This window comes from Heterodontus francisci, chromosome 24, assembly GCF_036365525.1.
Source record: "Heterodontus francisci isolate sHetFra1 chromosome 24, sHetFra1.hap1, whole genome shotgun sequence".
NCBI lineage: Eukaryota > Metazoa > Chordata > Chondrichthyes > Heterodontiformes > Heterodontidae > Heterodontus > Heterodontus francisci.
This window is the reverse complement of record NC_090394.1, coordinates 17,236,979-17,264,368: the sequence shown is the minus strand read 5'-3', so window position 1 is coordinate 17,264,368 and position 27,390 is coordinate 17,236,979. Positions and strand designations below refer to the sequence as shown.

Below are 27,390 nucleotides of genomic sequence, written 5' to 3'. Positions count from 1 at the left end.
GGAGACGAAGTCCTGCCTTCACATTGAGGATATCGTCCATCGTGTTGTGTGGCACTATCACCGTGCAAAATGGGATAGATTTCGAACAGATCTAGCAATGCAAAACTGTAATATATCCAAATTTGCAGATGACACAAAACTGGGTGGGAGGGTGAGTAGTGAGGAGGATGCAGAGAGGCTTCAGGGTGATTTGGACAGTTGAGTGAGTGGGCTAATGCATGGCAGATGCAGTATAACGTGGATAAATGTGAGGTTATCCACTTTGGTAGCAAAAACAGGAAGGCAGATTATTATCTGAACAGCTATAAAGTGAGAGAGGGTAATATGCAACGAGACCTGGGTGTTCTCGTACACAAGTCACTGAAAGTAAGCATGCAGGTGCAACAGGCAGTAAAAAAGGCAAATGGTATGTTGGCCTTAATAGCAAGAGGATTCGAGTACAGGAGCAGGGATGTCTTGCTGCAATTATACAGGGCCTTGGTGAGGCCACACCTGGAATATGGTGTGCAGTTTTGGTCTCCTTATCTGAGGAAGGATGTTCTTGCTATAGAGGGAGTACAGCGCAGGTTTACCAGACTGATTCCTGGGATGGTGGGACTGACGTATGAGGAGAGATTGAGTCGGTTAGGATTATATTTGCTGGAGTTCAGAAGAGTGAGGGGGGATCTCATAGAAACTTATAAAATTCTAACAGGACTTGACAGGGTAGATGCAGGAAGGATGTTCCCGATGGTGGGGGAGTCTAGAACCAGGGGTCATAGTCTAAGGATACGGGGTAAACCTTTCAGGACTGAGATGAGGAGAAATTACTTCACCCAGAGAGTGGTGAACCTGTGGAATTCACTACCACAGAAAGTAGTTGAGGCCAAAACATTGTACGTTTTCAAGGAGGAGTTAGATATAGCTCTTGGGGGAGAAAGGGATCAAAGGATATGGGGGGAAAGCAGGAACAGGTTACTGAGTTGGATGATCAGCCATGATCATAATGAATGGTGGAGCAGGCTCAAAGGGCCAAATGGCCTATTCCTGCTCCTATTTTCTATGTCAGTGGGCAGGTGCTGAAAATAGTACCGTGACCTGCATGCCGGTTCCCTGGCTGCATCCCACCTGGGGGCCATTTTCACAGAAATGGGTCGTCGATCAAGCTTGTAAAGGGCCACTTAAAGCCATTGAAGGAGGCTAAATGGGATTTTCCAGTCAGCCTCCAGGCTCCCCCAGGCAGCACAGCAACAGTTTAGCTGCCTGGAGACAGCCTCTCGGCGGGAGATGGGGGGGGGGTGGGGCATGGGGGGAGGGGGGCAGTCCTCCAGATAGGCCTAGAGGCCCTCCCTGCCTGCCTGGGTGCAGCAGCAGCTGCAGGCCATCCTGTAGAGGGGCTTCACCCACCCCGCATCCAACCCCCAGCCCCCAGAATAGTGGTGACCTGCCTACAAAAGCCTTTTTTAAAATTTAAATGTAAAAACGTTAGAGAGAGGGTACCTCTATTTTGAAACACCCTCTAATTTACTTTCCTCCCATTGCAGCCTGCTGCTTCTTTTAAACTGGAAGGCCTCTGATTGGCCCTCCAGCTTCAAGAGCCCGTCCACGGTCTATTATTGGGTGGCAAGCCCTCCCTCTGGCTGTTAATTGGCCACTCCGGGGAAAATCACAATGAATGACTGTTACCCACTCAGTGTGGGCTTCTGACCCCCAGTTCAGCCTGATGGCAGGGTTCAGAAGATCGCAGGGAAATTCCTGGCCAGAGAATTTGCCACTCCTGTTTTGTAATCTCATCTGCAATCCACGCCTTCAAGCAGGGAGCGTGGAATTGATGAACCATAGCCTAAAGACTCTTCAGCTGGGTTGATTAAATTCAAATTTTATCAGCAGATTCTACTTATGGAAACGTGATGATTTAATGAAATCCTGAACTGGAAAATATTTCTCTTAAACCTGGGTATTTTCATCTTATTTTTCCAATAAGCCTTCATCCTTACAGTCCAGTGGACCCCACCTTCCTATAAACTGGACTCTCATCTTTACAAACACTTGCTTTACCAAAGAATTCATCAGAAACACCACTGCTAACAGGATGACAAGCAACACACTTCAACATTAGCAGTGTATCTGTACCAATAACAACTTGCATTCATACAGCAACTTTAACATAGAAAACTGGATCAAAGGAATGAAGGAACAGGCATCGAGCCATGATGTGACAGTTACGCGAAATGACTGAAAGCTTGATTGAAGAGATGGCTTTAGAGAATTTTTTTTTAAAGGTGGAGGGAGATGCAGAGAGGTGAAAGCAGTTTAAGAGAAAGGGGTCGAGACAGCTGGTGGGACAAAGAGAGAAAGAACGCACAACATTTCAGAGTCAGAAGACAGAAGATAGTGGGATGGGATGTAAGGCTGACAGTAGTTGTCAGACTTATTGTAGGACAAGACCTTGGAGAGATGTGAAGACGTGAATGAAGATTTTAAATTGAATGCATTGCGGTTCAGGAAAATAACATAGGTTAGCAATGGTCAGTGGCCCTTTGTGCAGAGCAGAACATAGGCAGTGAAGTTCGAAAAAAACTGGGGTTTATGGAGGGCATAAGATGGGAGGCAGCAAGAGACATTTCAGAAATCAAGTCTGGAGATGATAAAAACATGGATAAGGCTATGGGGTAAGATAGGTGTGAAATTAGGCAATATTGTGGTGGTAGAAGTATACAGTCCTAATGATGGATATGATATGTGGTCAGAATCTCAGCTCTGAATTGACCTGGACACAAAGATTTTACACAGTCTGATTCCACCTTAGAAGATGGTGAGATAAGGGATGGAATCAATAGAAAGGCAACAGATTTCAGAGTCAGGGACTAAAATAAAGGCCTTGGTTTTCTTCACATTTCTGAACAAGAGGATTGGATATTTATTACTAAAATAACAACCATCACTCATGAAGGTTAGTCTTTCTGTTAGTGTTTGTGTATTGCTGTAATCATTTATATAGGTAGTTAAACACACAGGTCCAAAGGGATCATCAGGAAATAAATAAATATTTCAAACAACTGCTGAGTAATTACCTTCATTGGTATTGTTTTGTTGTTTTAAGGTTGCATTCACGTGCAGGAATTGTGGAATCATGTGCCCATTATTCATATTGTGCTGGACAGTACCAGTCAATGATATGATCAAACCTTCTCGGTACTCTTTTAATCCCATCACATCTATGTCAAAAGCTTTCTTGTCCAACTGCAGACTGGAAACCACCAAATATCTAAAACCGGGCAACAATGCTGCATTAGTCAGATAAATGTTACAAAGCCAGAACATTTAACACTTCTTTGTATAAAAAAAGGATCTGCAGAAATCTATAAACCAGGGGCTGTGAGCAGTGAGTATAGAAAAGATTTGTAGCAACTTTCATGAAGCTGCCATAATAAATAATTAACAAACTTTTCATTGGCAGGTACAGACTCTAAAGAAAAGAAAAATGTCACTTCCATTTCTGATCCTTGGCTCTGACCTATGTCAATCTTTTTCCAAATTTTATTCACTTTAGTTTATCAAAGTTAGCATATTGTGTTAGTAGGCAAGATGTAACTGACATATTACTTGAAACAGATATTGGCATGAATGCAAGTTCATGATTTGCACTGGAAATTTCCCTTAAGTCAAGTTGCACATAACAATCATATTTCCTAAACACTGGGCCCCACATTCTTAATCATTGGTGTTGGCGTTAATTAAAAGTCAAACTCTTGAAAGATTGGCACATCTTACAGTTTTAAATATTGAAACAAAATCATGCAAAGTGCATTGACGTTTCTGCAACACACTTTATACATGTTTTACCTTGAATTATATGCTTTCCCAGTTATCTGAAATTGGCTGTTCTCTGGTCCAGTCAGGAGGCTCTGGCGCAGGGCAGCTTTCATACCTAGAATTCTGACATTCCTTTTACTCTCATTCACAACATCAAACTCCGATACCATAAGATCTTTGCCATTAGAATGTAGGTAGAATGTGCCATTATAATTGCTCTCTCCATAATTCTTCGCTGTTGCATAGGCCTAAATTTATAGAGAATGTTTCAATAATTGAAACAAATTAAAATTAATTTAACAGGATTTGTAAAAAATCACATTAAAGGCACAAGCTCCTGTTAGTTTTCTACGCAAATAGGTGTTAAGGTTATTTACAAATTAATCGGCACAATATTCTGCTCACTTGTTACGTCAAACTTTTTTTTTATAGATTAAAGACTAATAACAATAAGCAATACGGTATTTTTTAAAAAATCTTTAAAAATGACTAATTCTATACTTATTCTCAGTCATCCTTCCTGTATATGTGCAGTAATATCTAAGGCTGTGGGACTGAGATCTATTAAAAGACATTTAAATAAGTATGTAATTTTAAATATTGGAGCTCCCTAGTTGACTCACTTGGTAAGGCAAGCATGTAACTGAGCCATACAGATCAGAAGGTTTAATTTCCTGCCTGTATGGAGTTAACTGATCTCAGCTGTCGTGGCAACTGGGGAGCTAAAACAGGCTTCAGCCTGGCTTACTGATAGGATTCCTGCCGCTGAGTCACAAGGATTGGAATTTTAGGATTTGAACACATCATCCAAGCTGACCCTTCATTGTCTGCATTGTCAGGAGTGTCTTTCAGAAGAGAAGTTAAAATAAGGCCCCATCCGCCTGCTCAGGTGAATATAAAAGTCCCCAGCAACTTTTCTGAAGAGCAGAGAGCTCTTTCAGCATCCTGGCCACTATTCATTCCTTAACCGATGTCATGGTAATAGAATAATTAGTCTTTCATCTTATTGTCATTGTTGGATCTTGCTGTGTGCTTCTGCGTTTGCTGACAAAGGAGTGACTACTCTTTAAATGTGTTTCATTTGCCCTTACAGAAGCCACAGGATTTTCCTTTCATTGATCTGACTGGAAGGAAAAACAGGTGGGTTCTGTTACTGGCCTGCAATCCTCCCCACCACTTTCCCCTTCTGTGTTCTGCCCAAACAAAAAACTACACAGGGTATTTGATATCAAGTGTATTTGATAATGTACCTGGAAAGTGTACGGTATTGTTGACTGGTAGGGATGACTGAACTGGGAGTAAACGCTCATCTGATTGGAGGAGCCATTCACCTGAACAGAGAACTAGTTGAATACAAAAGGTGGTCAGTGGAAATCATCATCTTAAAAGTTTTAATAGCTTATTTTAATAAATATTTCAGTACTAAAGGGGCATTCTATTGTCAAAGTTTTAATAAACTAAATCAGGTTCATTGTTAAAGTTATTCTGACAATTGTAATTCTAACAATTAAAAAAAAATTCTGCATCTCAATGAATCAACCAGATGGGATCTTTACAACGAAGCGTTTTATTGGAGAATATATTTTATGCCTTTTCAAAGAAGTTCAAGACTAAATAATGGAAATCCAACCAAAACAACCAACCAGCACAGCCAATATAGTGGTAAGAGTTTACAAATGCATGCAAGAGTTATTTTCTATGGTTTGAACTGTTCTTCCAAAATTTGACTTGAGCCATATGCTCTCTTGCCATGCATTAAGGTGGTGAAACAGCATGTTGAGATTCAATTGTCTGATATCATCAAGGGTAGATGGTAAATGAAGGCCTTTCTCACTGGAAAGGAAAAAGACAAAATGATTCATCTAGGTCAGTCTTACGTTATGTCCTAGTGGCAAAATCAGCCATTGAATTCTAAGAGCAGATCTCCTGCTTGCACCTTGGGGCCTACTAAAGGAGAATCTGAAATGAGAGCAAACCAGATGTAAAATGTTGCAGAAAAAAAGTGAGATTTTCACAAGGTGAGACTTTGTTTTGCAGACAAATGTTGGTGAAACAGTATCAGATGGTTCAGGGCTGAATGCACCAAGTGATAGGGTACTGAGCCATACATATCAGGAAGGTCTGACATTCAATCCTTGGTCTGCGCTGACTTTGTTCATCTCGGTTGGAATATAATTGGCTTCAAAGGATCTGGGCTGTATATGGGGAGCAGGGAGTCGTTCCCATTCGCTATCCAGTAATCTCTCTTGGAAAGCTCAAACTGGAGAAGGTAAGGCCTAGGAATGATCTTAATGAAGTATTCGAGATTCTAAACTATTGTGTTTGATTGCTCAGTGATTGATTGCTCTGTGCTGTGTTTGTAAGACTGCTCACTATGCTGTCAGTCAACCCTGAGGGGGTGTGGTTCCAAAAATGAAACCAAGACAGATCCCGGCAGCCATCTGAATAAAGCCCACACATACACAGAAACCGTGAGGCTAGTTTTTTCATGCTTTGGGTACTTTGGTGCTCAAGATGGCGAGTAATTTAAATTTACAGGCCCCAGCGCCTTTCCTGTCATCACTAGGAGATCCTCCCATTCCGTGGGACAGATGGATTTCTGAGTTTCAAACCTACTTGGGCACTACGGGTATGAACAATACAGATGTAGCAGCGACCCACAAGAAGGCGATGCCCATGCATTGCCCTGGAGCAGACAGCCAGCATATAACTGAGCAGCTAACAGATGATATGTCTACGTTTGATAAGATGGTAAGTTCTCTCGAGAAATATTTTGGCAGGAAGAAAAGTATGATGATTGAATGATGCATGTTCCACCGGAGATACCAGGGAAATGGTGAGTCCATAAAACAATATGTGGCAGTATTGTGTCAGTTGCCTTCCACATGCAAATTTGGGGAACACTAACTAATGAACCAACTAATTGAAAAAATGTTAATCCCATGAATTAGGGAACACCTACACATGGAGGATGATGGTTTGACTTTGGAAATGTCATGACCTTGGCTGTCCAAATCGAATCTGCCATGTTATATCTGAAGATGTTACATGAAAATACACCCTCAGGCACAGGGTCACAGACACAGCTTACCCAATCAGCTCAAGTGCAAGGGTTATGGACAAAGTGATCTCAGCAGGCTCATCAACACTTGCTCTCTCACAGTCATGTACCCTCAAAAACATGCCCAAATTGTGGGGGTACCCATGGATTCAAAACATCATATCCGGCACAAGGGAAAAATTGCAACTTATGCTCAAAGATGAATCACTTTGCAAAGGTATGCAGGTTGCCGAAGAAGACGACTTTGTCAATTCAAGGAACCTATTCCTGAGAGCGAAGTATGTTATGTGTGGACTATTGTGGACAGTAAAGTGCCCAGTTCCAGGTACAGGGGTCACTTCAAGGATTGCACAGTCGCAGTCACAGATACTTCAGTTTTGCTTCTCATTGATGTGGGTGTGAAAGTATTCATATTGAGCAACGACCTCTCCTGCATCAGACACTCTTCAAGGTTACAATGACTCGATTATCCCATTCATGATTATGGGAAATACAGTAATAATGGACTGACTTCAATTTACATATAGATTGGGCAAATCTAATTAGCACTAATGCTGTGGAGGATGAATACCTGGAGTTTGTACAAGATGGGTTTCTGGAGCAGTACGTTGAAGAACCAACTAGGGATCAGGCTATATTAGATTTAGTATTATGCAATGATGGGATCTACCCCAGAATACTGAGGGAGGCAAGGGAAGAAATTGCTGGGACCTTGACGGAAATCTTTGCATCCTCATTGGCTCCAGGTGAGGTCCCAGAGGACTGGAGAATAGCCAATGTTGTTCCTTTGTTTAAGAAGGGTAGCAAGGATAATCCATGAAATTATAGGCCGGTGAGCCTTACGTCAGTGGTAGGGAATTTATTAGAGAGGATTCTTCGGGACAGGATTTACTCCCATTTGGAAACAAATGAACTTATTAGCGAGAGGCAGCATAGTTTTGTGTCTCACTAACTTGATTGAGTTTTTTGAGGAAGTGATGAAGATGATTGATGAAGGAAGGGCAGTGGATGTTGTCTATATGGACTTCAGTAAAGCCTTTGACAAGGTCCCTCATGGCAGACTGGTACAAAAGGTGAAGTCACACGAGATCAGAGGTGACCTGGCAAGATGGGTACAGAACTGGCTCGGTCATAGAAGACAGAGGGTAACAGTGGATGGGTGTTTTTCTGAATGGAGGGATGTGACTAGTGGTGTTCCGCAGGGTTCGGTGCTGGGTCCTTTTCTGTTTGTAGTATATATAAATGATTTGGAGGAAAATGTAGCTGGTCTGATTAGTAAGTTTGCGGACGACACAAAGGTTGGTGGAGTTGCGGATAGCGATGAGGATTGTCAGAGGATACAGCAGAATATAGATCGGTTGGAGACTTGGGCGGAGAAATGGCAGATGGATTTTAATCTGAACATATGTGAGGTAATGCATTTTGGAAGATCTAATACAGGTGGGAAGTATACAGTAAACGGCAAAACCCTTAGGAGTATTGACAGACAGAGAGATCTGGGCGTACAGGTCCACAGGTCACTGAAAGTGGCAATGCAGGTGGATATGGTAGTCAAGAAGGCATACGGCATACTTCCCTTCATCGGTCGGGACATAGAGTATAAAAATTGGCAAGTCATGCTGCAGCTGTATAAAACATTAGTTAGGCCACGCTTAGAATATTGCGTGCAATTCTGGTCGCCACACTACCAGAAGGGCGTGGAGGCTTTGGAGAGGGTACAGAAGAGGATTTCCAGAATGGTGCCTGGTCTGGAGGGCATTAGCTATGAGGAGAGGTTGGATAAACTCGGATTGGTTTCACTGGAACGACGGAGTCGGAGGGGCGACATGATAGAGGTTTACAAAGTTATGAGTGGAACGGACAGAGTGGATAGTCAGAAGCTTTTTCCCAGGGTGGAAGAGTCAATTACTAGGGGACATAGGTTTAAGGTGCGAGGGGCAAAGTTTAGAGGAGATGTGCGAGGCAAGTTCTTTACACAGAGGGTGGTGAGTGCCTGGAACTTGCTGCCGGGGGAGGTGGTGGAAGCAGGTACGATAACGACGTTTAAGAGGCATCTTGACAAATACATGAATAGGATGGGAATAGAGGGATATGGACCCCGGAAGTGCAGAAGGTTTTAGTTTAGACAGGCATCAAGATCGGTGCAAGCTTGGAGGACCGAATGGCCTGTTCCTGTGCTGTACTGTTCTTTGTTCTTTGAGAAAGGGCTAATTAACAACCTTGCAGAAAGCAGCCACTAGGAAATAGTGACCACAATATGATAGAATTCTACATTAAGTTTGAAAGAGATATAGTTTATTCTGAAACTAGGGTCTTAAATCTGAACAGAGGAAACGATGAGGGTATGAGGGGCAAGTTGGTTATGGTGGATTGGGAAAATACATTAAAATATTTGACCACAATGGCTAGTATTTAAAGAGGTATTACGTGGTTTATAACAAATATAGTTTAGAGATACAGCACTGAAACAGGCCCTTCGGCCCACCGAGTCTGTGCCGACCATGAACCACCCATTTATACTAATCCTACACTAATCCCATATCCCTACCACATCCCCACCTGTCCCTATATTTCCCTACCACCTACCTATACTAGGGGCAATTTATAATGGCCAATTAACCTATCAACCAGCAAGTCTTTGGCATGTGGGAGGAAACCGGAGCACCCGGAGGAAACCCACGCAGACACAGGGAGAACTTGCAAACTCCACACAGGCAGTACCCAGAATCGAACCTGGGTCACTGGAGCTGTGAGGCTGCGATGCTAACCACTGCGCCACTGTGTCGCCCTTTAAAACACAAAAACCTAATAGGAAAGGTGAAACAGCCAGGGCTAACAAAAGAAGTTAAAGATTGCATTAGGTCAAAGGAAGTGGTCACAAGAAAAAGTGGTAAGCCCGAGGATTGGAAGCAATTTAGAGTCCAACAAAGGAGGACCAAGAAACTGATAAGGAGAGGGATATCTGTGAAAGGATATACTTGCCATCGAGGGAGGGCAACGGAGGTTCACAGGACTAATTCCTGGGACGACGGGATTGTTTTATGATGAGAGATTGCAGAAACTGGGCCTGTATTCTCTAGACATTCGAAGAATGAGAGGTGAACTCACTGATACTTACAAAATTCCTACAAGGCGTAACAGGGCAGATGTGGATAGGATGTTTCCTTTGGTTGGTGAGCCTAGAACAAGGGACACAGTCGCAGAATTAGGGGAAGGCCATTTAAGCATGAAATGAGGAAGTATTTCTATATTCAGAGGGTAGTGAATCTATGGAATTCTCTACCCCAGAGGGCTGTGGAAGCTCAATCATTGAGCATGTTCAAGACAGAAATCGATAGATTTCTGAATACTAACGACATCAAAGGATATGGGGGTAGTGGGGAAAATGGCATAGAGGTAGATGATCAGCCATGATCTGTTTGAATGGTGGAGTAGGCTTGATAGGCTGAATGGCCTACTCCTGCTTCTATTTCCTATGATCCTATAATCCTATCGCAGTCTTTGGAACGATCACGGTTCTAATGCGCTACAAAAATGTCAACCTAGACAAATTCATGTTATGTGGCCAAAGGCAGGTGCCTTATGGGGGTAAGCCTGTTCAATGAGCTTGCCTTCAAACTTGCAGACCCCACTGGAGCACACATTAATATGATCAATGATACACACTATGTACAATAGCATCCTTCCTTAGTCACCAGATTAAGAGAGTTTAAGGGGTTCTGTCATGCTCCTCACATAGACAAGTCAATTGTGCCTGTTTTGCCAAATTTGAGATGGTTGCCATTCGCAATCCATGCCTAAGTGTCATAGGAGCTGAAACGACTGGAAACAGACAGTATCATTGAACAAATCAACTCATCCCCATGGATATCAAACCTAAACATTATGCAGTGCAAAAATGGAGAACTTAGACTATGCGTTGACCTTAAGTTGGTCAACAAAGCAATTATTCTGGATAAGTTCCTGTTCCCTATAATCCAAGAACTACCAGCATCATTTCATGACTCCACAGACTTCACAAAGTTCAACATGCGACGGAGCTATCTTCAGATACCACATGAGGAGCAAAGGTGACATCTTACAGCCTTTATTACACACGACAGTGTGTTTCAGTACTGCAGAATGCCATATGGCCTAAGTTCAGCATCTAGCGCTTTCCCGAAGATCATTTTCGTCAGACATCGAGGGGACGTTCCACCTTTTCGATGATGTCATTGTCCATGGAAGGGACAAAGCAGAACACGATCAGTGGTTATCTGCGATGCTTGCTTGACTCGCACAACACAATCTGATATTCAACAAGGACAAGTGCGTATTTGCGGCATCGAGATTAACTTTTTTGGGTACAAAGTGAGAGCGGCTGAACTGAAGCATACAACAATGTCAAAGCCATTCATGTGCTTCCGACCCCGTCTAACATGAAAGAGTTGGCATTGTTCCTTGGCAATACCAACTTTTATCACAAATTTGTGCCCAGTATGCAGAGGTAACGGAGCCTCTTCAAAAGCTACTGGCCAGAGATACACAATGGGAAGGGACAATCGCATATCAAACAGCATTTGACATGTTAAAGGCGAAGATAGCATCTCCATCAGTTCTTGTGCATTTCAACCCACATGTGGAAACGTAAATCAGAACAGATGCAAGAGGAAATGAGATAGGAGCTGTACTCTCACAGTACATTGCAGAAAGTGAACGACCCCATCAAGTTCGTGTCACACCTGTTGTCGCAAACTGAACACAAATATCCCACTGGATAATGGTAAGCACTAGCCTGCATTTACACTTGTGAACATTGGCACATGTATCTCTATGGTAGGACGGTCACACCCCGCACTAATCATCAAGCGCTGACTGCATTCTCAGCCACGTCAGGATCTGGTCATCGACCTCTAGACATCTACCGATGGTCTGATCGCTTTCATCAGTATAACTCTGAGGCTGAGAATCTCACAGGTTCACGCAACCGAGTTGCTGACATGTGTCACACTCACAAAAAGGAACAGTTATGAACTCAAGTGAACTGGAGCAATGGTGAACTGTAAAAATGTATTTGTTACAGTCAAGTGAGGAGGGGTTGAAGGGCTTCCTTCTTTTCTCTCTCTTTGTTTGATCACAACAGGTTTAATTCTTTTTAAACTGGTATACTGGTATACTGGACAATTCAGTAGATGTTTGATTATTTAGTTGCTATAATCATAACAAGAACCAATTGGACAGGCTTGCTTGAGTTTAACAAAGAAAGAGGTTAACTTTATTGTACTTGGACCAAACTAATTAAAGTAACAAACTATGCACCAACTTTCACTCACACACACACACACACTTGGGGTTTACCTGTTGATAAATAGGTTACAGAGTGGGGAAAGGTAGATTGGTTGAGTTAGAGGCCATAAAACAGGTATACAGTCTGTGGAGTTTGGTGATTCGGCTGGCATCTCGCTGAATTCAGTGGTCCTGAGGCTTTGCGTTTGAAGAGACAGATGACTGATTCGGTCGGTCTCTTGGAGACAGCGATGCAGATTATTTCCTCCAACGGGGTGTCTGATTGTAGCTGGAGTATGCAAAGGTGTCAGTCAACAGGCAGGGTTTGTAGCTTGCAAGTTGGAACGGAGAGAGAGAGAGAGAGAGAGAGAGAGAGAGCACCCCCACCCCCCAACCCCCCAACTTGGGTCTGCGCGCGTTAGAGCCCAGATGCTTCCCTTAGCTGCTGCAGCGAAACACAAGCTTAAAAACCATAGATGGGGAGGGGCTTGTCACATGACAGTCACTCAGTGATTCAAGCATAGTAGTTAGCAGTATTTCTTCTTTCTAAGTGAAAAAGAACAAGCAGTTCCCTTAAACTTCCTGGGTCTTGGTTCTTGCTGGGATGAGCAGACATTTCATCTCCCTTCTCCCTTGCAATGTAGGGTACTGTGTTGCAAATTAGGTGGCCAGCTTAAGCTACTAGCAAAGTCGTCTGTTATCTGTTCCTTTTTAAAAATGTCTTTAAAAGATATAAATTCAGATCTCTAGTCAGTAGATTAAAGAAAATTATTATTCAACAAAGCAAGATGGCATGACAAACTGTTGAATTAAACTCCAAAAAGTTGACATATTTTGCTGCAAACAAGATGGAGTAAGAGGTCAAGCGACCCCTCCTGTAATGCAGATATATATTGTGACTGTTGGAGATAAACTCATCATCATGTCTGGACAAGTTCTGCGGAAGACGCACTAAAATGCTAAATAGGCCATTGAATGCTAAATAGCTCCTAGCTTCAAGAATTGGGTTGACACAAACCTTCACAGACAGGGTGACTTTGGAAGCAAAGCCAAGATAATAGGTGGGAAATAACACCACTTTATGAAGATAAACCACATTACAACTAAAGGCCTGTTCAGGTCTGCCAATGAATCCGACCCAAGCCCGACAGAACCACCTCTGACCCGAGCCCGACCCGGCCCGAGTCCTTTCATTTTTCCCCGCGTCCGACACGACCCGACCCGACCCCCGGAATATCATCAACTTTATTGAAGAGGTTGTGCTCTACCTTGGATGGAATCGCTCACTGCAGACTAGTGCGGAGTGTTTCCCGCCTTGACGTCCTGGCTGTCACAGTGTCTGACGCGAGCCCGGATGCCGGACCCGGAAGAGCGACTCGACCCGAACCTGACACACGTCATCGGGTCCTGTTGGGTTCGGGTCGGGTAGCCATGCTCTAATTCCAACCCATTGTGTAACAATGACCCCATATTCAAAGACATTGTGTGACCACACCAGGGAAGAGCATCTATGGTCACCTGACTGAAACCCAGCTTTTCTTAAAAAGTGATTTCTCAGAGAGAGAGAGAGAAAGCCAACGAGCGAGAAAGCTGAGACATCTATGCCAGCGAAGAATAAAACCCTGCCTGTAACATCTCTAAACCACCAAGGCAGAGATTCTAAAGGTGACCGTGAAAACTCCCCATCTGAGCAAGTTTAACAAGATTGTCCACTGACTTTGACTGATTCTTAAACAAAGGAATCTGCAATACTTCAGTGAGCCAAGACAAGGAATATCAGGCCTGCATCGCTGTTAAAAATTCATCCCAGAAAACCAAGAGGTTTCATAGTGAGCTCTTGACAACAATCAGACTTAAATGCATGCTATCCTCTAATCTCTATCTTTTCTTGTGTGTTTGCATGTGTGTGCCTGTGTGGGTGGGTGAGGTTGCGAACATTTTCAGGTATTGTTTAACAAATAATTATCTTTCTTCTTAAACCTGTGGAAAAAAACCTGTCTTTGGTCTGTTTATTTGACCCTTAAACACTGAAGAGACTAAAAAACACAGTATTATTAAAAAAACTAGCTGCAACCAGTTGAGAAGTCACCTACACTACTTCCCACCTGTCTGTAACATATGCTTAGCTGACTACTATTGCAGACAGCATTAGCAACAGTGAAGCGACTTGCGACAATGAAGACTACATGGTTGTAGTGATTTCGAACGCAGACAGGGTCGGGCACGGAAGAAAATGGAGGGACTCGGGTCCGATATGGTTCTGTCGGGGTCGGGTCGTGTTGTGAAATAAAGGAAGAGCTGGTCCCGTACTACAGAGTACGCAATGAGCTTACATTGTTTGATAATAACTGTATTGCGTGCGGAACTTGAGCGGTTATCCCGAAAGTGCTACAGCGATGTGTATTGCATCTTGCCCATGAATGACATCTGGATGTCGGAGGTGGAAACATTTGAACAATCCTTTGATATCCTATTTCGCACCTATCAATCCACCCCATACTCTCCTACCAGAAAGACACTTGCTGAACTTATGTTTGGTCACAACATTTGCATGCCGCTAGCCATTCATCAGCCGTCACTACCATCCAACGCAAATGTCAGAGCGAAAGCAGAAGAAATCGCGAAGCGACAAGGCAAAGTAAAAGCGGACTCCAATAAGCAAACATGCGCAAGGAAACCACGATTCGCAGTCAGACATTGATTCGCATCAAACGCCCAAATCACAACCACAGGCTAGTGTTGTCTCTATCATGACCTAAGCAGATCAAGCAGATGCTCGGTACCAACGCTTATCTCTTGGATGACAACACCAATTGGAAGGCGAGATGCAAGATTGCGAGCAGACCTGGAAATTTTGACGATCGTGACTAAATTCTATAGACTCTGGAGTAGTTCCTATAGATTGGACGGTGGCAAATGTAATCCCACTATTTAAAAAAGGAGGGACAGAAAAAACAGGGAACTACAGACCAGTTAGCCTTACATCAGTAGTGGGGAAAATGCTAGAGTCTATTATGAAGGATGTGATAGCTGATCACCTGGAAAGCATAAACGGGATTGGGCAAAGTCAGCCTGGGTCTACGAAAGGGAAATCATGCATAACAAATCTACTGGAGTTTTTTGAGGATGTAACTAGTAGAATAGATAAGGGAGAACCAGTGGATGTGGTATATTTGGATTTTCACAAAACTTTTGATAAGGTCCCATATAAGAGGTTAGTGAGCAAAATTAAAGTACATGGGATTGGAGGTAATATACTGGCATGGATTGAGAACTGGTTGACAGACAGGAAACAGAGAATAGGAATAAACGGGTCTTTTTCCGGGTGGCGGGCATTGACTAGTGGGGTACCGCAGGGATCAGTGCTTGGGCCCCAGCTATTCACAATATATATTAATGACCTCGGTGAGGGAACTAAATGTAACATTTCCAGGTTTTCAGATGACACAAAGCTGGGGGTAAAGTGAGCTGTGAGGAGGATGCAAAGAGACTCCAATGTGATTTGGAGCAGTTGGGTGAGTGGGCAAATGCATAGCAGATGCAGTATAACATGGACAAATGTGAGGTTATCCACTTTGGTTGAAAAAACAGAAAGGCAGATTATTGTCTGAATGGTGATAGATTGGGAAAGGGGGACCTGGGTGTCCTTGTACACCAGTCGCTGAAAGCAAGCATTCAGGTTCAGCAAGCAATTAGGAAGGCGAATGGTATGTTGGCCTTCATTGCAAGAGGATTTGAGTATAGGAGCAAGGATGACTTACAGCAGTTATACAGGGCCTTGGTGAGACCACATCTGGAGTAGTGTGTGTAGTTTTGGTCTCCTTATCTGAGGAAGGATGTTCTTGCCATGGAGGGAGTGCAAAGAAGATTTACTAGGCTGATTCCTGGGATGGCAAGATTGACGTATGAGGAGAGATTGGGTCGACTAGGCCTATATTCACTAGAGCTTAGAAGAATGAGAGGGGATCTCATAGAAACCTATAAAATTCTAACAGGACTAGATAGGCAAGATGCAGGGAGGATGATCCTGATGGCTGGAGAGTCCAGAACCGGGGGTCACAGTCTCAGGATATGGGGTAGGCCATTTAGAACCGAGACGAGGAGAGATTTCTTCACTCAGAGGGTGGTGAACCTGTGGAATTCTCTACTGCAAAAGGCAGTGGAGGCCAAGTCATTAAATATATTCAAGAAGGAGATCGATATATTTCTTAATACCAAAGGGATCAAGGGATATGGGGAGAAAGCTTGAACAGGGTACTGAATTAGATGATCAGCCATGATCTTTTTCAAATGGCGGAGCAGGCCCGAATGTCCGAATGGCCTACTCCTGCTCCTATTTTCTATGTTTTTCTATGTTTCTTTGAGGATAGATTTCCTTTTCTGATTAGCAATCATGATGTTAATCATCTACCTAATCAAGATGATCATATTGAACAATAATCACCTCTTTGTTGATCTCGGTGCCATTATAGAAGACCTCCATATCTCAAAGAGTATTTGTGTGCTTAGAGGCACAACAGACTCTAAGAAAAGACTCAGTATATACCTGTTTGATGCTTATGAAGTTTTAATTCAAAATAAGCTCCTTAGTCTGCAAGGGGGAAAATACATGGTGTTTGATTGATCTGTGCTGTATTTGTAAGACTGCTCACTATACTGTCAGTCAACCCTGAAGGGGCGTGATTCCAAAAGTAAAACTAAGACAGATCCTGGCAGCCATCTGAATAAAACCAATACACACAGAAATCATGAGTTTAGTTTCTTCCTGCTTTGTGTACAAAACAAAACACAAACGGCACTATGATACATCTACCCATAAATTCAACAAAAAAATTGCATAGCCACAAACTAGAAGACTGGGAGTGAACAGATTTAATTATTTTACAGAGTGTTATGACTTATGAGTTGGACTGCAAAGCAGGAAATGGAGAAACGATTGTATCAGCAATTTCAAGAGTGCCTTTAGAAAAATTGGTTGAAAGGTTTGAGAGGTATTGTGGGATATATTTCCTGTACATGGGGACTGGCCAGATGGACTGTATTGGCCTTTTCCAGTCCTCTAAATTCCTTTGCTCCTATGTTGGGTAAGTACAAGATCTGGTCACTGGGAAATTGCTCAGCAATTTTCATTGTCTCGACCCACACAACAGAAGCACAAAGATAAAACCAGCCTTGAGGTAGGTAGTGCAGACAAATAGTCCATAAGGGTCTTGAAAGGACAGAAAAATATTGTGTGAGCTAAATAACATAGCATGGGTTATTTTAATTTACACAGTCATACCAGCGCACATGGGGTGAAGTAGTTGCTGTAAAGATTTGAAATTGTCAGTTTCTCTTATGACAGTATTTAAAAAATATAATATCCAAATATTCAACCAACATTTTGCTTCTAACCTGTGATGTATCCAGCTTATTGATGGTGAAGTGGCAATTTGCTCCATAATTAAAATCCTCATTCTTGTTCTGCATCGTGAAAAGCTCCCCATCCAGGATTAAAGTGTGTGGAACTCGTAACTGTACATCAAAGAGAAACAAGCAATAAAGGAAAAATGGCTTACATAACCCTTCAATATTTTATGAACATGCCTGTTAAATGGCTGTTCATGGTTTAACAGACCAGAGTAACATTAATACAGGACCTCAGTGTACCTGGAGACTGTGGTCTGTGTCAAAGTGTACAAGATACCAGCAATCTGTATCTGTAGACTTATTCTGATATTGTCCATGGAACTTAAAGGCATCTCTTTTGTTGATTTTCACTATTGCTTCTGCCTCAAATTTTGCCTGTGACATAAAACATTGAAAACCTCAGGATTTTCATAAACTATAAAATGCAAATCAAACATAACACACATTACAGAAATAACTCTAACACTGAAGGAAAAGTATTTAACCCTTAACAGCCAGCAACCCAGCAAAATTCCTCTTTCCCTGGGCCAACCAGTACGTTTTGTAAGTTTAAATCACACGCATTGTGATACTATGAATAGAATCACCAATTTTACCAAACTAAAATTATTCAAACACGAGGATGAGTTTACGCTATGCTATGAGTATCATAGTTTAGAAATTACTTTAGTTTAGTTTAGTTTAGAGATACAGCACTGAAACAGGCCCTTCGGCCCACCGAGTCTGTGCCGACCATCAACCACCCATTTATACTAATCCTACACTAATTCCATATTCCTACCACATCCCCACCTGTCCCTATATTTCCCTACCACCTACCTATACTCGGGGCAATTTATAATGGCCAATTTACCTATCAACCTGCAAGTCTTTTGGTCATGTGGGAGGAAACTGGAGCACCCGGAGGAAACCCACACAGACACAGGGAGAACTTGCAAACTCCACACAGGCAGTACCCAGAATTGAACCCGGGTCGCTGGGGCTGTGAGGCTGCAGTGCTAACCACTGCGCCACTGTGCCGCCAATGCCTCACCCACTCCTATAGCATCCTTCTGTCCGTTATTCAACACAGCTGTCAATGCATTTATTTAAAATGGATATCTGTGCTAAGACAGAGGAATGCCATACACATGTTAACCATTTATCTTCTGATATCATCACCAAGAATTTCTAATCTCATGTTTAACTAAAATAAATACTAACAACACAGTTTGCTGGTCAGACCGCACCTGCAGTATTCTCCCTGGTCTTTGTCCCCTAGATGGTGGGTGATATAATTGCCTTGGAAAAGATCCAGTGGAGAGCTACAATAGTGATTCCTAGCTTAAAGACCCTCAGCCACTCAGATTACCTTCAGGACCTTGACCTATTTACGTTCGAGCAGCATAGACTTAAAGGTAACCCATTAGAGGTCTGTAAAATAATTAAAGGGCTGGATGGTGTTCTTATTGATAGATTCTTCCAGTTTAACAGATTGGGAAGAACCAGGAGACATGTGTTTAAACTATACAAAAGCAGGAATAGACTGGATATTAGATGATTGCTCTGTTCCCAGAGAACTGTGAGGCTCTGGAGTACATTAACAGCTGGGTGATGACTCTTCTATACACCCGCAAGAGTTCCTGACTGGAGCAGAGATCACATCATGTTGGAGATTGTGTCTTTATAAATAAAACATTTGGTCCATGTGATATCCTCGACTGGTTTCGATTGCCTGAGGGATTTGGAGAGGAATTTTCCAGAGAAAGTTTTCCCTTATTGACCCTGGGTTTTCTCTGGGTTTTTTTACCTCTCCCAGGAGATTACCTGGTTCGGGGGATGGATGTGAGGGTCGGGGAGGGAAGAAGTGCTTGGATCATCATGCTGTGTGGCAGGCTTGATGGATCATTTGGTCATTTCCTGTCTGTCAATTTTTATGTTTGTCATTTATTTAAAATTAATGGATTAAATTTTTTGCCTATTGCTCTTTTTCTTCTCTTCTCTCTTTGTTTTCATTTTCTCTTTTTCCTATTTTATTAGATTTACTCCAGGTTTCTTTTATTCTGAGTGACATAGCTATTCCACTTAATTAACCTTAATTTTCTATTTTTACCCTAGTTTAAAATAAGTTGCTAACCTTGGCTTTAATGGTTGCTATGTGTAGCAAAGCTGTAAACACCTCCGGTTTCAATGCAGGATTTTTCACTTCAGCGCTCCTGGTCAGAATATATCTCAGGAAATTCTGCACCCCAAGCCTGTGATAGTCTAACTATTATTTCTGATAAGGGACTCTGGGGCTCAATTTTTGGGTCTCCCTGAAGTCTGGAACAGAGGTGGTGGGGGGGGGTGGGGGGGTACCCCAAAAATACCAGCGTCGGGCAGTGTGTTAATTTCAAGGCGCCGGCAATAATCACTAGGGCGGTGGGAGGGCAGGACAAGAATCCCACTCCCCTCCCCATTCGGGTCAATTAAACTTATTAAAAAGCATTTAGAGCTTGTTGAAGGGGGAGGGTGCAATATTTAAAGAGACTAACGGGTTTTAGAAACTGTCAGTTTCTGAACAGCTGAGGGGAGGCGGATACAAGGTGGGAGTGGGGGGCAGTCATGGCTGCCTCAGGGCATCACCTTCCCCCATAAGAGATTCAGCAGGGTAAAGGGGCTCTGGACACCTGGTAAAGGGGCCCAGCCTATAAATGGGGTCGGCATCGTCTGGCATCGGGAAGCAGAAGAGCAAGGGGCAAGGCTGCCAAGGACAATTGGATGGCCATCTGTCCAGAAGGAAGGCTCCAGCTGGCAATGGAGATGTGACTGTCAGATTTTGGGTTGAGTGGCAATGAGGGGCAACATCTTTTGCAGGAAGGGCAGAATCCCGGCATCTGGAAGGCATGGGAAAGAAGGGCAGGAATGCAACGGAGGCCGAACCCTCACCACAGGATTGACTGCCGAAGACCAAGATACGTGGAGCAAGACCAGCGCCGCAGGAGACTGTGGATCTCCAAGCAGATGGTCACAGATACCTGTGTCCCATCACTGAAGACCTCACACTCAGAGCACTGGTCGCCATGCCCTGCCAGCAGCCGTCAAAATCACTGTAGACCTGAACTTCTTCGCTTCATGCTCCTTCCAAGGATCAGCTGCAGACCTTAGTGACATCTCTAAACTGGCTGCACACCACTGCATCATGCTACTCACTGATGGCCTCTTTGCCAGAGCTGGACAGTACATTTAATGACAGACACAGCCTCTCAGGCACAGAGGGCAGTGGGTTTCGCCGCCATCGCTGGATTCCCCAGGTGCAGGACATCATCGATTACATCCATGTGGCCATCAATGCACCCAGCGACTGGCCAGTGAGATCCATCAACAGGAAGGGCTTCCACAACCTCAAAGTCCAACTGGTCTGCGGCCACAACAAGAGCTTCCTCCATGTGTGCGCTCGCTTTCCTAGCAGCTGCCATGACTCCTTCACCCTCTGCTAGTCCGTGCTGCCTCAGATCAAAGTATGTGGAGGGATCCCAGGGGACAAGGGACATGGGAAATCTCTTGAAGAGATGGCTACTGACCCCTCTACAGGAGCCCCAGACAGAGGCATAGAGGCGATACAACCAATGCCACCTGTCAAGCGGGCAAACTATTGAGCAGGCCATCGGGCTTCTGAAGATGCGATTCCAGTGCCTAACCAGATGGGTGGCGCCCTCTAATACCCTCCTGCAAGGGTCTCAGTTATTGTAGTGGTCTTCTGTGCTCTCCATAATATGGCCCTCCAGTGGGGTGTGGACCTTGAGGACAATGAGGCCCTAGAAGGAGACAGCTCATCAGGGGAGGTGCAGGAGTAGCAGGAGGTGAGAGGAGGAGGAGGATTTGGAAACAGAGGAAGGTGACACTGACCACAGAGGTGCCCCTGCTGCATGACAAGGTAGCCTCCTCCTGCCACTCTACACGAAGAGGAGCCCCCTCCTCTCCCTCACGGCCTCCAGTGTAACATCCAGGTCAGCATCAATGAAGCGAGAGTCTGCCTTGCCCCGGGTGCCAGGCTTCCAACTCCCCTGTCCATCTTGCTTCCCTCTGGTGCTGTGGAAGGCTCTGACACAAATCGCAGATCTCTCCCTCAAGACAAACAATACCCTCAGTGATGGCTGCCATGGGGAGTCTAAGTGAGTCCCACACTTCATCTGACCCACTCCCACTGGCTTTAAATGGACAGGTTCATCTCCATATCAATTAAGGGCTTACACCTGTGAAAATCTGAACTTTAATCAGTTTCTCACCGGAGGAGGGTTTCCTACTCAAAAACAGACCCGGCTCCTGTTTCCCACCTCCATGGCGGAAATTTAGCCCAAGATCTCCAACAATGCTACTCTGGCCAGTAAGAACAATGGGATGTTTTTCTGTGTTAAACAAGCTATATAAATGCACATTGCTGCAATTAAAAGTGAGTTTAAGGCTCAAGTTTAATCTTAGGTCTCCCTTGATACTCACAACTTAGGCCAGAATTTGCTGGACTGGGGTATGGCACAGCATGTCCAGTTAGTTAGACTTTTGCCTACACCCTTCAGCTGAAAACCTTTTTCCTCCCTGTAAGTAGCTAGAAGTGCACAGCAAGGACAATAGAGCATCTGGGACTTAGGTTAATGACAGGATTACAACGTACCTCCTTAACCAATGAGATTAAAGGATTGAAAAATAAACAGAGGAAGGACCAAGAAGGAGGGCGAATTAAAGTAGGTGAATTTAATATCAAATCAGGTGCTGAAAGTGAAATAAAGAGAGGGAAAGAAAGATGAGATTAAGAGAGAGAACAAAGAAACAGAAGGCAAAATATAATCGAAAAATGTTTAAGTTTTGACATTCTTAACATCCCCAACAACAATTCACTCCCTGAAGGAATGAGAGTCCACACCTAGAATTGTTCACTTTCTAGAACAAGTCAATTGGCAGAAATTAACAATTATCACGTCAATAAAGGGGTAATTACGCTATTAATTATTTGACCTAAAATTCTGTGGCGAGTTCAATGGAGAATTAATGTGCAAACCTCATGAAACTCAAGGGGAGGTTGAGAGCGAGATGCCAATTTCTCGAAACTAACAGTGAAGGGGCACAGATCAGCCAGCAAATTGTGGAAATTCGCAATTCATGGACTATCTCTTCTCGCCACATATTGCTGACCGATTTGTGCATTAATAACCATGTGTGTTGTGCAGAAACCTGTCTTTCCAGCAAATTACAGCAAGATCATTAGGATATCTTCATTGAACTGCAATGTTTGCAGATTCTAACACCCATGAACCTACTCTCACTGGAGATAGCATACTCTTTTTTTTAGTTCTATAAAGAGGCTCAAATATCTTACAGTTTCCTACTCTGACTAAAATAATTCTTTTTTTCTCATTTAAGAAGCTAACAGACCAGCTGTGTATTTCCAGCAATTTCTATTTTAATTTCAATTGAATGGCAATCTTGTACTCCTAGTTGTTATACTACATCTGAACCAGTAAGATGAACATGAACCCTGTTGTATAACAGCAATATAACTTCTATCACTAAGAAACTAAGATTAAGGTGCAGCATAGATTCACCAGAATGACACCTGCAATTAGAGGGTTAAATTATGAGGACTGGTTGCATAGACTGGGCTTATATGTCCTTGTTTTGAGAGGTGATCTGATTGAGGTGTTTAAAATGTTAAAAGGATTTCTGAGTGTAGATACAAAGAAACTATTTCCTCCAGTGGAGAAATCAAGAATGAGGGGAGATAATCTTAAAATTGGAACTAGGCCATTTAGGAGCGAAACCAGGAAGCATCTTTTCACACAAAGCTTAGTGGAAATCTGGAATGTTCTCCCCCAAAAGGCTGTGGACGCTCGGAAAATTGGAGCTTTCAAGCTTGAGGTGGATAGATTTCTGTTGGGTAAGACTATCAAGGAATTATGGAGATAAGAAAGTTGAACAATGAATTAATGGAACAGTGTGAGGGGCTGAATGGCCTCCTCCTCTCACTCTGTTCAGCTGCAGAGCACAGAACCATCTGAGCTGTACTCACAATGTTGTCAGTCTTTGTTCTGACACAAACTTCCATGTTCTTTGGAATAACTTCACTGTTATAAGGGTGTGCTAAACTGACGCAGATCTGAAAAAAAATTAGAAATATTGTGTTGAATATTAATGAAACATTTACTAAAATGGAGCTAAACATCCTGCATTCTGAATATTATGCTGCTAATTACATAATCAATATAAAGTTAGTATTGCAAATGAACCTAAAATATCTACATGGCCTGAGGCTAACAGCTGCAACTTGAAAGTAAACAGTGAGTTGGAATTATTAAGAGGCCACCACATTGAAATATAAGGTGCACAACCGACAAACACCAAGCAGTGAGAAATGAGAAAATCTTTTAACCAGATTCAGTGTCTACTCCCTACCACCAGGAGCAAGTCTTGCAAGTGCCCATACTAATTCCATTTTGAATAACCTGCAGAAATAAAGGATTCTTAACATTTCCTAACTGAAATGGTTTTTCTAACAGTACAACATTGATGCAGCAGCAAAGTAACAAAATCAATTTCTTTGGCACTATCACTAATCTGATTCTGGTTAAGGAATCTTAATCCAGATACTCAGCTATTTACATTGGTTTTTATTTCTTACATATGGTTTTTCAGGCTGGTATCCAAGTATGAGTGTGTGAATTGTTTCATCTTTCTCATTCACCAAGGCTTTTACTTCCAAAACATAATGTTTCTTCCTCTTGTCTACAGTGAATGTCTCCTGTAGAAGGATATTTTGTGGTACTGGCAGCTTAAAAGGGTGTCTACAAAATTAAACAGAAACATAGAGTATTAATAATCAGAGATAATAGAAGAGAATGAATATAGGCTCAGAATTTGCTGGAAAAATAAAGGCGAGTTTAATGATTATGCCATCATTGATGTGTAAACCGTCCAGCAATTTGTGTCGGGGCAGAGATACCGCGTGAGCTGCACATCGCCACAAACTGCTGGATGTGCCGCCATTAGCCTCGGTAAAATCGGAGCTCACGCTCAAACTCCCAGTGAGTTTCAATAAATGGCTACATTTGCACAGTAAATATGAATTAAACTTATCGCAGCAAGTTAGGACTGGTATTTATCAGCATAAGGACCCTTTTAACGGGCAGGTGTATGTTCCTGCAATGCCACTCAACCTCTCTGGCCCAGAAAGGAGCAAATGAAACAATGGAATCTCATTCCTGCAGGTAGTAAATTGTTCTCATAGATTTAAAAAAGCTTTAAAATTTTTAATTTTTATTTTTTCTTACTTTCTCTATCTGTGTTTTTTAATCTCTTCCTTAATCTAATCCTCCTTACCTTCTCTATTTCTCTTTCTTCCCCGATTTGACTAATTTTCCCTATTTCCTTTTGCATAGGATTACATAGGATATACGGCACAATAACAGGCCATTCAGCCCAACCAGTCCATTTATGCTGCACTTGAGCCTCCTTCGATCTTTCCTCACTTAAATCTATCATTGAAACCCTCTATTCCCTTCTGCCTCATATGCTTGTCTAACTTCCGCTTAAATGTATCTATATCTATAAGAAGATATGAACCTGCAACAGGACATAGATAGGCAAGCAGAATGGGAAGACAGGTGGCAGACAGAATTTAATACTGCCAATTGTGATTTGATGCATTTTGGCAGAAGGGATAGGTAAGGCAATGTAGACTTAATGGCACAGTTCTAAAGAGTGTGCAAAAACAGAGGGACCTGGGGGTACATGTGCATCAATCTTCGAAGGTGGCAGGACATATTGGGCTGAATTTTACGCCACCCCAGCTGGTTGGATGGTGGCATGGGGGCAGATGGGGGCCTAGAATTGAGCAGGAGGCTCCGGGAGGCCTACCTACCCCGCTCCCGCCTCTGGTCAACTTTACGGCGTATGGGCGGGGGGTGGGGGAAATAGCCCATCCGCCCAAGACCAATCAAGACCCTTAGGTGGCTACTTAACAGCCACTTAAGGGCCCTCGCCCACCTCCATGGGTATTTTACCCGTGGCAAGCGGGCGTGCTGGGGATGTGAAAAGCCACCCAGCGATAGCTGCCGGCTGTTCCGCACCCCGGGGGTGGGGGGGGGTCCATGGCAGCTGGGCACAGGGTGCCCGATTGAGGGCCGCCGCTGCCTCCCAACCCACCCAAGGGACCCAAGACGCCCCCCCACCCCCCCCACAAAATGACCACTCCAGCCTCACCAGGGCACAACTGATTGTCCTGGTGAGGCATGCCCAACTTACCTTCCCTCCTGGCTCCATGTCGTCGGCGGGGCTGCAGTCCCAGCAGTGACCACCGCTCCTGGTGGTGCTGCTGGGACTAAGAACTGCTGGCCTGCTGAATGGCCGGCAGCTCATTGCGGCGGGACTTACTCCATCAAGTGGGTGGAAGTCCCGCCTCTGGACACTTAAAGCCCAGGATGGATCCACGGGCTAGGCGGAAGCATGTTCGCCACTGGCCTTTACGTCATTGGTGAATTCCCGTCTGCCTAAGCTAAAATCCAGCCCACTGAAAGCGTGGTTAGTAAAGCATGGGATCTTTGGCTTCATAAATAGAGGCATCGAGTACAAAAGCAGGGAAGTTATGCTGAACCTTTATAAAGCTCTGGTTAGGCCTCAACTGAAGTTTTGCATCCAGTTCTGGTCACCACACTTTAGGAAGGATGTGAGGGTCCACAAGAGGGTGAAGAGGAGATTTACCAGAATGGTTCCAAGAATGGGGGATTTTCGTTACAAGGTTAAGTTAGAAAAGCTGGGGTTGTTCTCCTTAGAGCAAAGGAGATTAAGGGAAGATTTAATAGAGGTGTAATCTTAGTTAAGTTAGACAAGGGAAAAACTGTTCCCATTAACTAATGGCACAAGGACTAGGGGACACAGGTTGAAGGTTTTGGGCAAGAGATGCAGGGGAAATATGAGGAAGAACTTGTTTTTGTGCAGCGAGTGGTAATGACCTGGAACTCATTACCCACAAGAGTGGTGGAAGCGGAGACAATCAATGATTTCAAAAGGAAATTGAATGGGCACTTGAAGGAAATAAACTTGCAGAGCTACGGGAATCGAGTGGGGTAGTGGGACTGACTGGATAGCTCCATGAACAGCTGTGTTATGAGCAGGTGAGGCAGGGGTCTAGGGCTCCCCTCTCACCTTTTCCTGGTTTGGCCGTAACAGGGTTTAATTTTTTAAAACCGTGTTTTTAGCTTCCCCTCAGTGAATTCTTGCTCACTGCTCTCTGATTGTGACTGCAAAGAAATCAACCAGACGGGTTTTCTCAGATTTAAACAAGAAAGGTGTAAATTTATTAACCTTAACACTAATTAAGTTAAAACTACTAAAGATACTCGACGCGACCATGCTAGCATGCATACGCGATAAACACACACGCAAATAGAGACAGAAAAGGAGAAAGAATCAAAGGGGAAAGGTTTGAAGCAGTAAATGGAGTTGTTACTGGTTTTGGATTGGATGTAAAGTCTTTGATTAAAGTTAAGTCTTGCAGTTTTCTTTGGGGCCCAGTGCACATTTTCAAACTTGTTTCGCTGGTCTTCAGTCTTGAGGCTTGAGTTACTTCCGTGAGTCCCTGAAACTTTGCATGAGAGAGAGAGAGGTGCTCTCTTCTTGACGTTCACCTGCAGTTTCTTCCCAAAACTGTTCTGTGTCAGGCACATTTCAAAAATCCCCAGGTTGATCAGAAGATTAGTCATGTGACTAGCTCCTTATTTGGAGCAGCTTCGCCTGCAAGATTTGTGGATTCCTCCAAGCTTACCAGACACTCTCAGTTGGGGGTGGGGGGGGGGGGTGGGATGTTGGCTCAATGTCTCTCAGTGGTTCTTGATCATCACTATTGACAAAAC

The 27,390-nt window shown here is 43.4% G+C and overlaps 1 protein-coding gene across 3 annotated transcripts in view; it reads right to left on the bottom strand.

Annotated features, from left to right (window-relative positions):
* LOC137383224 (uncharacterized) overlaps positions 1-27,390 on the bottom strand; it is a 472,338-nt gene that overhangs the window by 198,693 nt on the left and 246,255 nt on the right. For all 3 annotated transcript variants that reach the window (XM_068055726.1, XM_068055727.1, XM_068055728.1), the window contains exons 32-38: positions 24,162-24,324; positions 23,553-23,639; positions 17,771-17,905; positions 17,516-17,635; positions 5,046-5,138; positions 3,826-4,043; positions 3,054-3,247 (exon numbers count right to left, since the gene is read on the bottom strand). In XM_068055726.1, the coding sequence (XP_067911827.1) occupies positions 3,054-3,247; positions 3,826-4,043; positions 5,046-5,138; positions 17,516-17,635; positions 17,771-17,905; positions 23,553-23,639; positions 24,162-24,324 (1,010 nt within the window). The remainder of the gene's footprint in view (positions 1-3,053; positions 3,248-3,825; positions 4,044-5,045; positions 5,139-17,515; positions 17,636-17,770; positions 17,906-23,552; positions 23,640-24,161; positions 24,325-27,390) is intronic.